This window comes from Scomber japonicus, chromosome 3 (assembly GCF_027409825.1).
Source record: "Scomber japonicus isolate fScoJap1 chromosome 3, fScoJap1.pri, whole genome shotgun sequence".
NCBI lineage: Eukaryota > Metazoa > Chordata > Actinopteri > Scombriformes > Scombridae > Scomber > Scomber japonicus.
In genome coordinates this window covers 24,369,216-24,383,872 of record NC_070580.1, presented here as the reverse complement: position 1 = coordinate 24,383,872, position 14,657 = coordinate 24,369,216, and the positions used below count along the sequence as shown (strand labels likewise).

Sequence of the window (14,657 nt, the reverse complement as noted above, 5' to 3'; positions counted from 1 at the left end):
TCTGTCCAGGCTCATATGAATGCTCTACATTCATTCTGTTTTTTAATATACTGTATTTTTCAGTTTTGGGACATCATGATGACAAGATGTTTGATTCAAATCGACAGACAGAAACCCAGTTGAAGCACGTGTGCTAGGATAACTCTGCGATCCTAGCACAAGCCTGGGAAAAAAGTTGGTCTCAGGTTGACCACATGACTGGGATAAAGGGGATGGCACTAATGCCATTTAATGCCTCAAACCAAGTCGAGCAGGTTCTTCTGCCTTTGGGCAGCCAGGTAACCTCTCTCCCAGGACGATAAGAGAAGGCAGCAAAGGGCTTAGGAAGAAGGAAGGAGAGGTGGGTGGAGCTGAGTAAGGATCAGTAGCCAAAGATACCACAGATAAACTGTTCAGAATACGATCACCTAACAAGGTGTTGCAGTCTCTGCACACAGTGCGTGACGGAGGTAAAGCAAAGTATTAAGAAGTACTGTGAAAATAGTTACTATTTACACTGGACACTTACTAACAGACCAACACTACCTTTAATAAATACAACTTTGTGGAAACATGACCAGTTTTTTATTGACTTACGATTAAGCATGAGCTGAATGAAGCCTTTTCTCCACAAAACCACAAAGTAAAGCTAACCATATATTGAGTCAATAGATATTCATTCTAAAAGTCTGTTTTTCAATCAGTTTTACTAACAAAGCAGACACTTAAAGCTCTGCTTGGATCCTACAATCCAAAGTTTAATTGCAACATGTGACACATTTTCTGTTTTCTTTCCCTTTGAACTATCATGTGAAAACCCTCCAGCTTTGCAGCAATGACACTGAAGTCAGGCAGCTATACTGAATCTGAGACCCGACTTACATCCATGCAACCAGTCACCTCCCTTCTACGCCGATCAATAATTTACATCAAAGCAAGCAATGAGGGATAGGTACGGAAACACAGGGTTGGAAATTAGTGAGACAAGAAGATATCAAGAGAAGAGGAGCACAGAAAACAAAAAGAAATAGAACAGGAAAAGCAGAGGGAACAAATAAAGATGGAGAGAGACAGTGAAACAGAAGCAGGAGCGGTTAAGAGAAGAGAGAGAGATAGGAGCAACAGCAACAGCACCACGCATGGTGCTCTGGCAGAGATCTATAAATAGCTCTTCAAATCTCTCTAGAAAAAGCCACTCTTCTGCTTCTGCAAACAGAGATTCAGAGACAGAAGCAGATATGGATACCAAGCAGTCAAATAAACACAGAGACCATGTCCTATTGGATAGCGGCTACCTATGTGAATTAAATCTGCTTTGAAATACAGTGTTAAAAACCAGTTTTACATCAACCAGAAATAACAAATATTTGATTATGGGTAGTGACTACAGTTAAAGCAAACAGATTACCTTCAACACATTTTTTTTACTTGTGCACAAACAAAGAATTGTTTATAGTCATGCATTCTGAAAACCACAACAATTAAAAAGCACACATTTTTCATTCTTAAGATCTCAATTCCCGCATTCCCACAAACCACCAAACAATTAATCAATTATTTTGAATAGGATAATGTTACTGCCAGATGTGCAACTTGCAGGGTGTGCGGGGGAAAACATGTTGACAGGCAGGCAGGATACTCAATCTTTCTCAAAGCTGGCCTTAGCAACAGCAGACTGTTGATTCAATGACTCACCTCCATCAGCTCCTACTATAGATAAGCCCTTTCTCAATGATACTACAATCACACTCAATATTTTTCAGGAAAGACAGATGCAGAAAGTACAGATGGAAAGGCAAAAGTGCCAACGGGGGTCACATTTATTACATAGAAGAACCACCATGTTCACCACAGAAATAAAGAAAATGCACAGTAGGGTACCTGCTTAATCTGTCCTTGATCTCACTCAGAATAGTCATATAAACACATAAATTATGATATTTTTCAAGATAATCTGAACATCAAATGTGACTGTTTTAGCAGTCCTTGACTGCCTATCACTTGCCACTTCTCAACATCACATGGCTTGCCATTGCCAACTGATATGAATAAAAAAAAAAAATTCGGACACACATGCTGTTTTCCCAGAGCAGATGTTTGAATCACAGCTCAGGCAGTCTGTGCTGTGATCCCACCTTGTTCAACACAACAGTCTTGCTATCTATTTTCAGCTCAAGTGTTAAAACACAAACCTAAAGCCAAGGCACAGAAAGCAAATGCTGTTCTACAAGTATTTCTTGATAAACTGCATTTCTTGTTTGAATCCTCATTAAATCAATGTGACTTTAAACAGTAAAAAATGAATGACATGTCTGTTTCTGTCCCATCCCAAAAAAAGAGTGTGGTTAAAAAAATGCTTGGAAAAGCCTTGATCACAACATACACATTCATGCCATGGTGCTATGAACATCTCCTCAGATCACATTTTTAGGCAAACATCTAAATCAGCTCACTTCAGGCTTCAGATGCTACTACCACTCAATCATTAATACAAACTACAGTTTGGGTTTGACTTCACCTTCTTCTCTGTAGTTTCTGACCATCAATGGCAATTTTACATATATATTAAGATGCATATATATATATAGTCTCAGGGTACACTGGTATAAATACCCCCCTTGTTGTCAACAGCTAAGGTGGAACTGTTACAATGAACCAGTCCCACTCATTTCAATTTCATTCAATCAAAAAAATGAAATCGCTTCATTGCAAAGTCTCTTCCACTGAGTTTCACATTCGTCTTTCAAACTAAGATTAAACTCAGACTAAAATTAAATGTTAACAAGGCCATCTCGTGTCAAGCATGGAGACCCCCTCCCCTCCTGGGACTTTTAAAGAGGTGCTTCACGTTAACATATCTGACTGAGAATCATGGACAACATCGATTTCTTAACTTCTGAAGTCATGTCGGAGGGTTGAGCTCACCGTTTTTGCTGTCTGTGTGTCTCGGGTCCGTGTGGAGAATCCTTCAAGTTGTGTCTGTAGAGAACAGATGGCAGTATGAGCAGAGCCAAGGGCTGTGTAGTTGACTGAAAATATTAGCTTGCCCACACGCTAACAATAGCTAGCACACGGCGTTTTAGCTTGCGAGTATAATTAGCCACCTAGCTAACGTTAGCCTGCTAGCTAGCCTTTTCTTTTCACTGTACGCTGCGTTAACGACACACTGCGTTAAGAGCACAACTGCTTAAACAAACAAGTAGCGGGTGTTTACAGCGAGGCGAGCCTTGTTATTAAACTCTACCAGCGCTGTCAGGTCTAAAAAAAAAAGAGTAGCCAGCTTTGCGAATGACTTACCGGTGCTAATATAATGGTGCTGCTAGCTTGAGTTGGTTCACTGCGATCCCCCCGACTGTCAAAATAGCGCCGCGTGAGGGAAGAGTGGCATGAACGGTACCGATAACAAGCCAGCGAAGCAGCGGAGCAGGCGAGGCAGTCGACTCCGCTACAAGGAATACAACGTTATGACAACAAAACGCCCAAAGAATAAAAGGACACAAAAATGAAATAAAAAAGAAACAAAACGCTATTCCCCCTGCTTGGCTCAGGCTTGTGTGTGTATGTGTGTGTCAGCGTCACTTCCCCCCCCACCCCCCTTCTTCACTCAGAGTTTACGTCAGCGGCGTCCTTCTCAGTGGCAGGGAGACGTTTCACTTACTGCTTTACAAATTATTCTAGTGGAATAAAAACAACAACAACAAACACATCTATGAGAGCTCTGTTCCAAAAGATATATTTGTACATTAACATATGTGATCAGTTTGTGGATGACACGGTGTGCAAGAAGGCCTGCTTCTACCTAATCGATACTTAATCACCAATAAAGTTAAGGACATTTCCTTTAAACTCATTCATAAAGTCTATCTCAGATAAAAGATTATCTTAGAAAGAGATTTAAAAGAGACATTGATGTGAGTTGTAGGCTAGTTGTTGTTATGAATGTCCAGTTAGCCTACGTTTATTTTGGCGTTTGGCCAATTTGTGAAGAAATGTTGGCAAAGCCTTTGTGATTTTATTGAGAATATTGATGAAAGTTTTGATTTAATTTGGAAGAATGTATTGTTTGGTCTCAAGGAAAATAGCACACAGAAGAATTCTCATTTATATAATAACATTGTAACATGTACATTTTCTTTACATATACATTTACTTTTCTTTGTATTTGTTACACGTACCCAGAATGTATTTGGTTTTGTATGTTGTGTATAAAATGTTTGTTTTATCAATAAAAATTAAAAAGAGACGTTTCACATACAGTAATTTTGTTTAGTACCATTAACATTGGTGGCCACAAAATGTTAAAACTGTCAAATTTATGTATATATTTATTTATTCATTTTGTCTATGAATATTTGTCCTTAAGCCATATTTTTTGTAATCTGTTATGAGTCAGTTTTGGTTAGATGGTTTGCTGTTTAGACCACTGCAGCATTTCATGAAGGCACATCATGTTTCACTTGTCTAATCCAGTCCTTAAATATATGTCAATTTATGAAGACCTTATAGTAACCATTATCAGGATGTTATTGAATGACTGAGAGTTTCCCCTCTGTTTTTGATCACTTGCCTTAGTGGGATGCAAATTATCCCAAAATGTATTAATGCATATAGGCTAATCCTGATTGACTAGGGATCAGAAGGTATATAAATGTTTATTTACTTTTAATTTACATATTAATCCCATGGCCCTATACCTGAGAAAAAGTTAGTTGTAATGGCTAAATGTCCCCACATGTTGGCAGGCAAGTACTGCAATGCTGTGGTAAGGCCTTGTAGCTCAACTTCATATTCAACCTTAAGGCACAAAAGAAATAAAAGGGAGAAACAAGCACATTCACAGTAAGAACTACTTGTGTAACAAACACTTATACAGTTCAGAAAATGTTCTGAGTAGACTTGATCTGATTGTCAATGCAGCTTGTCTAAAATGTGTCCTGCTGAACCCAAAATGTGACCTGTTTGAGGACAACACACATGGTAGGTCATTAAAGTCATCTCTTTTCATGGATTGCAGCCATATTTCTCTTGTGTGCATTAGTCTCAGTTTTCGTCTTTTAATTTGTTATTTGTTTTTGTTCTCTCATCATATTTATTCCTGTTCCTTATTTTATCACTTGTTCTGTCTTATTATCTGCTTGTCAGTCAACTGTAAAGCACTTTGAACTACACCAGCCTGTATGGAAAGTGTATTTAAATAAAGTTTGATTGATTGATTGATTGATTGATTGACATTGATGTTGAACCCTTTACCCAAGTCCATAAAGTGTAGTCTACAGAAGTAGCTTTCTTGACACTTGACAAGATATTAACCTTTAAAGATAGCCCAATTTACCCATATCCTAGCATATTGCTCGATCACCCTTCTCAATTAAAAAAAAAGTATGAGACAAAATGGGAAATATATGTTAATCTTAAGTCAACTGGCTGATGAGGACGGATAATGGATTGTGTGTGTGTGTGTGTGTGTGTGTGTGTGTGTGTGCATTATATCAATTAGGTCATTGTATGCCAGTATCTACTGTGGGCCTCAGCTTCCAGAACAGCTTCAATGCACCTTGACATTGACATCTACAGTTTCTGGACTCTACTGGAGGGATGAACACCATTCTTCCAAAAGATATCCCCCCATTGAGTGTTTTGATTAAATGTTTTATCACAGGATAAAGGTGATCAATCAGAACAACTTTGTATTGATTTTCAGTGACCCTTCCTTCTAATGGGATAATTGGACCCAACCCTGCCAGCAAAATGCAGTATAACAGAGCCACCAGATCCCCTCACTCTAGATGTCAATCATTTAGACATGTACCAGCTTTGTCTTTGTCACCAATCTGAATATTTTCCTCATATCAAAAGTGACAGTGCAGTAATATTTTAAAAGCCCATCAAAAACTATAGGCAAACATTCATGCCAGCATGAAATGAAATAAACTGTCTTCCATCACAGTTTTGGTGGACTGGTCTAGCCTACCTAGGATTTTATTCCAATACTGTGAGGACTGATACAGAAAAGACAAGCTTATAAGGGCAATAACATGACAGAAAGACACATGGAGTCATAACATACACACAAACGCACTTACTTACGCAAATGAGACGTAATTTTGTAGTCATATATTATGCCACCTTGCAGAAAACGTGATAGAACGTGTTTCAAATACCGTGCTGAGGTCTCCACCTCATAGCCTCGAGCATTTGCACATTTTAAACTACAATTCAATTGTTTGGTGCTTGCCAGCTCGTGAGGGTTTTCTGTAACTGGGTTAAAGGGCACTGAATTTCAACTTTGATCGGCAGGAGTGATGGCTGCTCAGTCACCCTGGAGAGGACAACGTGGCACTGTGGTGACAGTCTACAAGTAGGCTACGACCATATTATATTACATCTATCTCACAATTTTACAACATTTTAAACTGATATCACTACGACACCACAATAAAACGCACAGATTGAGTATGACTATGCTTCAGGTGTTTCCTTGACACCGGTGTTACTTTTCTTGTGTGCCACTAGTCGTCACTTGCCTGTGTTGGCGATTGTGAGTCAGTAGCCTACGTGTGAGTGCGTGTTTTGTGTGTGTGTTGTGAGTGCATGTGTTGTGTGAGAGAGAAGGACACACAGATGCTTTCCTGTAATTTCCTCTGTGCCCCGATGCGCTCATTGGTGCGTCCCTCCAACGTGTCACCAGTTTTGGTGGATTACCCCAGATATCTTCACCATTAGTAGGGTGTAACACCACTCCTTTCTCTCAACTTCTGTGTGCACGGTGTCCAGCTGCCAAGAAGGACCTGTGATAACACTTTGGAAACTTTAGACATTCAAGAACAACTCCGGAGAAAGCATTCGAGTATTTTTATTAGTTCTTTTACGCACGCCGAGCACAAAAATGCATCTATTTGTTTCAGAGTCAAGGATGACTTCGTCATTTTCATTCCTAGCGCTCCTGTTTCTGGTGTCCTGGCTGTTGAAGGGTTCCTGTGTTAGTGGCTCCCCAGGCTGCGCGTCCTGTGGCTTGCCGGCGATGGAGAAAGACGCAGAGGAGCTGTTGATGATAGAGATCGCCAAACAGCAACTTTTGGAAAAGCTGCACCTGAAAGAAAGACCAAACATCACTCACACGGTGCCTCGGGCGGCGCTCCTCACTGCTCTGCGCAAACTGCATTCGGGGCGCGTCAGACAGGATGGTACTCTTGAACTAGAAAACAGTATACCTTCAAAAGATCAAGGCTATGAAATAGTGAGCTTTGCAGATATAAGTAAGTGTGGTATTAATCTTTTACATTGTCAAGCTGTTTTTTTCCCGTGTTATGGCACTGAAACGTCATGACCGCATTTTATGTGCCTTTTACGCAAGTCAGTGCGTAAAAGGCTCACCAAATGAGATCAGGTACTCCGCGTGCCTTGTTAAATACTGTTCCGGAAATGTGGTAAAAGTTTAAGGTTACAGTTTCTGTCATCGGGTTTATTACATGTCTACGGCTAGTGCTGAGCTACTATTAAAAGGTCATTAATGCATATTCATAGGGTAAAATGGATGTAAGAGATTGACCATTCCTTTATTTCATATTAATCTGTAGATTTACATTACAAGTATGGTTATACATTATGTACCCCCTTGCTTGTGTGAAACACCTCACAATCTCTAAAATAACCAAAATACTCACAATCTGTTTTCTTTTGTTGTTTTTTTTTACTATCATTGATTCATAGATGAAACAGTGAGCAATGATGAGGCCAGCCTGAGTCTTGCATTTCAGTTTCTGCAGGAACAAGGCAAGAGTGTCCAGGTCCTCCAGTCTTCTCTCTGGATCTATGTCCGCTCCTCCAAGGACCCTCACCGGAACTCACGCCTCTCTGCCAGGGTCTTCTTTTCAGTAGATGGCAGGGTATCATCCTCTAACCGCACCCTGGTGATAGAAAAGATGCTTGAGGTCCAGGACAGTAACTGGCACACTTTCCCCATCACCCGCACCCTGCAGTCCTTCCTGGATGGTGGCCAACACCAACTGCGCCTGGAAGTTAGCTGTGAGGAGGACGGGAAGAACCTTTGCTCCCTGGATAACTCTGCTGATACCCCAAACCAACCCTTTCTGGTGGCCCAGGTGCGTCTCCGTGACAACCACTCCAAACACACAGTCAGAAAGCGCTCTCTGCGTTGTGGTGAAGATGTAACTGTGTGCTGCAAGAGAGACTTCTACATCAAGTTCAAGGATATCCAGTGGCATGACTGGATCATTGCACCTGAAGGCTACCATATGAACTACTGCATGGGTCAGTGCCTCCAACATCTGTCTGGTTCCCCGGGTATAGCATCGTCATTCCATGCCACTGTCTTCAGCCAGCTGAAAGTCAACGGCATTAACACAGGTGCCTCTTCATGTTGTGTTCCCACTGAGCGCAGGCCACTTTCCATGGTTTACTTCAACTCTCAGCACAGCATTGTCAAAACGGACGTTCCTGATATGATAGTAGAGTCCTGTGGATGTACATAAAAGACAATATGAGAGAAATGTTGCAATTAATATGAATTTACCTAAAACAAGTGTGTAATGTACACAGAGAAAATGTAAGCATTTCTCTGAACAGGAACTCATTGAATTCAGCACATCACTTTAGTATTTCAGTGACATAAAAGATGATGCTGAAATCACAAACTTTTTTTCAAATTCAAGACTCAGGCTATTCTAATGCACAGACTAATTCCATCATCAATAAGTCAGAGGCATACATTAAAGAGAAGAAAAAAACTATACAAATCAGACGTCACACCAAAAGACACAATAAGAATTCAAAGAGATTAATATGAAGCCTTCACTCTAGAGTAAAATGTATAGCTTTAAACTTTGTCTTTGTATATATGAGGTATTTATTTAGTCTTAGACAATTGCTGCTCGGACCAGTGAAAATATGCTGTAAAATATTTTATGAATTTGGGACCAGAACTGATGCCACCCAAACTCTTTCGAAGCACATTGGCTAAGTTTCCAGTATATTTCATAATATAGTAATGTTTGTCCACATACAAATAATAAATGCTTTTTTTACTTTTTATTTTTACAGAACTGTTATAATATTGCACCTTCTCTTAGTCTACTTAAAGGCTTCCATTGTTAGTGAGTTAAGAGACCCTTGATTTAAAGTGTGCCTTCTTTATTATCTTGTGATGACAAAGCGCAACGTATACATTGAGTATCAAGTCGTCTTGGGTAAAAGGGGTCTAAAAACCAAAGAGAATCAGTTCTGCACTTCTGCTTGAATCTTATTTTATGTATGCAGCATCATTTTCATTTTTCCCTTTAATATCGAATGTGGACCTGTGACACAAAGTTTATAAGGACAATTATTTGTATTCTTATCATTTCATTTTTTCTTATATTACATCCAACAACTATTTTCATTTTGGTGCAAAGTTGTGATGAAAATAATTTAGTGAAGTGGAAACTGAAAGGGTTTGAACTGGAAAAATCTTGTCTGAAATCTGCACCTGATGATGCAGGCAGAAATATGTTTGATCAGCATCTCCACTGTATTATTTGCACAGGACGGCTAATCAGTTGGGTAACTGTGGCACTGACAGCATTTGAACTCAAGGTCATTTCTCAGCTGCATGAGCAAACATTTGGCTATTGCTTCAGTGTCTGTTAATGTGAAGGTCTGCGCAGCAGGTGGGTCAATGGGCATGTGCTGTTGCACGTTGGCATTTATAGCTCTCAAAGTCTAAAGTTTTCTGGGATGATGTTAATTTAGAAGCTTTCCAGCTAAAGGTAAAAAGGCCACTATGCATACTGAAATCATTTGACTTAAAGAGTGGTGTTGATGGACACTATTACCCCACAATACAACAAATAACACAAATGGAGGACCTACTCACTGCTGAACACTTTAAGCCTTTTTTTGCATGTGAAATTAGTATTACAAAGCTGACATCTGTCAGCACATGATTTGTATAATTTCATGCTAGTAAAAAATATAATGTACAATACTTGGTTAACTACAAAAGTATTACACTGCTAGCAGTAGTAGATGTTAGCTCATGGTATGGAAATGGTGCAAATCCTTGTTTACTTTTTTTTTTTTTGCCTACTTGGTTTACACCAAGCAGTGTAGAAGTCAAAGATCTTTTTCTGCTTTCTGGATGGTGTCTCAAGGGTGGTGATTCTCCTCACTGGATTGGTAAACTGCATGGTTTAAGTACCTGTAATGTACAGCCATGAGGCAACAAGCAAAACTTTGAGCAAATGAAGATGGAGCATTTTGATCAACGCAAAACATGAGAGCAAGAATGTTTAGACTGTTTTGATCCTTTTTGTCATTCCTCATCAACAATTAATATCACCTCTCTTTGTTGCCTCTAAAAGCTGCACTTGTATTATTACTTTATTGTTTAATGCTTTAGTTTATTGTTTGTTTTATTTTACAAGTACCTCCTGTTCCAGGAAGGGGTAACATCATAACATAACTTACTAGGCACTTTAATCCTATACTGTATTTTTGGAGCAAATTTTGCTTGAATGGTCTACTACTTACAACTTGGATAGGCACTACCAAGAAATGTAAATTGGCCTACAGAAAGCAAATTTCAATCCATTTCTTAAGCTCTAGTTGTTTTAAATATGTAGTTTTGTATATGAGCACACCATTGATGCAAGAATTTCTTTACTGTTTAAGTGCTGGATTTGAATTCTGTTTTAATTTAATGTTATACTATAATTCTGTCTTTATTTTTTATATCATATTATATTTTATGCATAAAGTGATTTATCAAAGCAATTGTTAAAGTTTTGTCATAATGTGCTGAAATGGCATTTTGTGATTTCAGTGAAACTATATTTTTAATAAATAAATATTTTCAATCAACCCATTTGTTTCTGTTATATTTTTTAATTGTTATATATCTTCTCTTTAGCCACAACAAGAACACATAGTAACTGAGAACAGAAAGAGTAATGGTCATTAGAAAATATAAAAAATATATACGAATTGAACCAACCACACACACAAAATAGAATCTATAAACACACATAGTTCTTACTCTCCTTCTTGTCTATGTTCTGTGAGATGTGTTGGGCATTTATCAGCAGGAATATGTTTTGGTTTAGAAAATGTTTTTAAAAAATGACAGTGTTTTCTTTTTTCAAAGCAATGCATTTTACTACCAAGTACAGAAAGATTAAAAACAAAATCAAAAGTCAGAAATACTCATATGGATAATTAAAGTACTAACACGGTGATGGCTGAGATTCAACATAATTCAAAAAAGTTTTTAAAAAGTCATAACATTTCCCATTTCAACCACCATGAAAAACAAGGACTGTGTCATGTATTCACAGTGGGACTGTCTGTAGAGCTATTACATGGGGGCCAAGCATGTGAATCCCTGTCCAGACACACAGAGGAAGTTAGATAGGGACATGAAGATATTTATTAGAGCAGGCAAGGGGAAACTAGTACTGGTAGCTTGGAAACTGGGCTTGGGCTGGTAGCTCAGAACTTGGGGCTGAGGCTTGAACAGCTAGCTGAGAACCTGGGGTTGAGGACTAGGCTGGAAACTGAAACCAGGAACTGAGGCGGCAGGAGCAATGAAAGAGTCGGGGTTCAGGGTAGGGAAGCAGGGCTGACAACACGAGGGACAGGAGAAAGGGACAAGAGACAGAGGAGACCGAGAAAACCAAGGCCATGTATGATCACTGGAGATGAGCAGGGCAGGGGAGTTCAGGTGGACAGCTTGAGGACAGGATAGCATTAGAGCAAAGACCCTCAGAGAGATGACCAAGGGGCTGCTCGAAACCATGACGGAAAGACACAGTAGATGGGCAGAGTCACTTAGGAGGTTGATTGGAAGACGGGAAAGGTGGGGTTGCTCTGGCAGGCAACTGAAAGCAGATGACTTGGACCCCTTGGGAGGGTGACTGGAAGGCGGAAAAGACAGGCGGGGTCACTTGGGAGGGCAACTGGACAGCAGGAAAGATGGGTGGAGTCACTCTTGATTGTGACCTGGGGGTTGGATAAAAAGGTGGAGTCACTCTGGAGGTTGACAAAATGGGTGGGAACACTCTGTAGGTGGATGACATAGGCATACCTGCTCTGGATGTTGACAAGGGCACTTAGAAGAGCAGCCAAGGAGCTCAAGGTCAGCAGAGAAGGCCGACTGCTAGGGGTCTGGCAGGACACCTGCAGTGAAGACCAAAGGCTCGGGACTCTGCTGGGCATTGGTAAGGGTGGCCAACAACCTGGGACCAGGCTGAGAAGCAAGAGTGGCTGATGGCTAGGGATCTGGCTGGACATTGGCAAAAGCAGTCGAGAGCTTGGTAACAGGCAGGGCAGGTAGTAGAACGGGCTAGGTGATGGCCAATGACTCAGGAACTGGAGTAAGTTGAGTGTTGGTGGGGCAGCCGACAGCACAGGAACAAGCTGGGCCTTGGTAGTGATGCTGGACAGTAGAGACTTTGTGGCACTGCGCAGCAGAGACTCCATGGTGCTGGGCAGCATAGAGGAGCTGGGCAAGAGAGAAAGCCAACAACCTTGGGAAAATTCTTCCATAGGCTCCTAAACAAGGGTACCCTAGGAAAAAGGCAAGATGAGACCCATAGAAAGGGACTTACTGGTATTTTTCAGGCTGTAAAGCAGACTTTACAGCCTGAAGACTAGCAGGGCCAAAGCTAACAGACTTGGTAGCAAACTGATGGCCCAGCAGGCCCAAAGCTAGCTATGGAGAGAAGTTGATGGCAAGAAAGCTAGACACCCCCAAGCTGGAGGACACACTGCACACAGGCTTGGAGCTGGTTGGGGAATTGCCAAGCTGTTCCACGGAGATGGCAATGAGGAGCCTAAAAAAATTCCCGCTCTTCATCAGGGGGAATGTCTCTCGGCACACCAAAAGCTTCCCAAGTATTCGGCAAGCTGAGCTGGTGAATGTCTGCTGGGATGTCTCTGGCCAGATCATACTGCAATGTGGGAACAGAGCAGGTGGCCCCAAGTGCAGACAAACAAAGGCAAGGTGACAGGGACATGGCAGGACAAGGTATTTATTAAGGCAGGCCATGGGAAACTTCTACTGGTAGCTGGGAACCTGGGGTGAGGCTAGAACTGAGAACCTGGGGATGAAGCTTGGGCTGGAAGCTGGGAACAGGGTACAGGAGACAGGAGAGGAACAGAAGACAGGGCCAGAGCAGATGGGACTGCAGGGAACAGGAAGCAGGGGCTGGAGCCATAAGCAAGAAAGAGGAGAAATGTCAGGCTACGGAAAATCAACAAGAAGAACACTGACAGATGCAGGAGAAGTGGCTACAAATGCAGTAGGCTGACTGAGCAGAGGTTATGTTCTGGCAGTGTGGAACTGCCAGGGCTGAGAGGTCTTGATGATGGAATGGGTTGCATTCACAATCACACACACAGGAAGAGAGAGGGAGAGAGACATTCGCGAAATGGCAACAGGTAGGGAGACACAGAACTAAGGCGGGAATTGTGACAACAGCGAAGGACGTGTTTGCTCATACAAATAGAGGAAGTGGCTTTATGGACTGTCTCTGTTTGGTGTGTAAACAGTTCCCCTTGGCATCTTATCATTTTTACATCATGCATGTGCATCTGGAATTGATTGCAATCTAAATCTGAGACAACAGTGTACATGTAAATTTATATTTTATGTGCAAATAAACAATAATATATATAGTATAGATTCCATTTTGGCAAGCTTATGTGCTATACCAAATTGCCAAATGATTTATTGGCAATATGACACCAAATTCTGAATCTCTGACTAGATAATAAACAAGGTAAATAACCAGTGTTCTGTTTTAAGTCACGGTTAATGTCCTTAAGATCAAAATCCCTGACTGACATATTCAATAACCGTTGGTGATAACATATTGCCCCTTCCTGCCAAAATTTGGAAACTCCCCCTGTACAGCCAACGGTGGTGCTGATGTTACACCACCCAAAATGGACTATAATCTGTATCTGAGGCTAGGTTGGCACTAAAAATGTTTTTCATATTATACTACAATAGTTGTTTATGCTTATTACCAATAAAGGGAATATTTCTGGTGTGTGATAGGCTTGAGTTATTTGCACATTAGAAGGCAGACCTGTACTCTGGACATTTTTAAATTTTATTTCACATGTGTCTCTATAATGCTACTTGCCTAAGGTACTGACAGTGTTTCATTTCATAAGTAATAATTCTGCAGTTATGTACTAACATAGCAGCAATGCTAATAACTGTAAGTACAACACACAGACTCTGGGTTAATGCTGTTGCTGTGAATCACATAGTTCAAAACATTGTCAGTGGCAGTTGGATTAAAACCCTGCGAAGATAGTTACGTATGTCCATACAAGGATATTCAGGAGTCAAGAAGGCTGAAATTCAAACAGAGCAACACCCCGACTGTTAGACTTACCATGTACATCTGACCAGTCCTCTTAGCACAAATAAATATTTAGGGAGGCCTGAAATACAAATGCAGGTGTCATGTGTATCATGCTGTTGTCACATGCTTGATTTGATATCAAGCTGTAATGACATTACATGTAAGTAACGTGCAAACTTGTGTAACACCTTCATCACACCTACTTAACATTACAGGACTGTACTGTGAGGGCACGTACCTCTGCCTCATACATTACAGATGTACTCCATCTACATTAGACATATTAATCTCTCTGGACAGTATCTC

At 40.6% G+C, this 14,657-nt stretch overlaps 2 protein-coding genes across 6 annotated transcripts in view; one reads left to right on the top strand and one right to left on the bottom strand.

Moving 5' to 3' along the window:
• LOC128355152 (R3H domain-containing protein 2) overlaps positions 1 to 3,543 on the bottom strand; it is a 64,806-nt gene extending 61,263 nt beyond the window's left edge. For all 5 annotated transcript variants that reach the window (XM_053315382.1, XM_053315386.1, XM_053315387.1 and 2 more), the window contains exons 1-2: positions 3,277 to 3,543; positions 2,905 to 2,958 (exon numbers count right to left, since the gene is read on the bottom strand). The gene's annotated coding sequence lies outside the window, so the exon portion shown is untranslated. The remainder of the gene's footprint in view (positions 1 to 2,904; positions 2,959 to 3,276) is intronic.
• A 3,322-nt stretch (positions 3,544 to 6,865) lies between these two features.
• On the top strand, positions 6,866 to 10,836 carry LOC128355466 (inhibin beta B chain). Its single transcript, XM_053315721.1, has 2 exons — positions 6,866 to 7,235; positions 7,690 to 10,836. Exons 1-2 carry the CDS (start codon positions 6,866 to 6,868, stop codon positions 8,469 to 8,471), a joined length of 1,152 nt encoding a protein of 383 aa, XP_053171696.1. The 3' UTR covers positions 8,472 to 10,836.
• Positions 10,837 to 14,657: the final 3,821 nt, after the last annotated feature.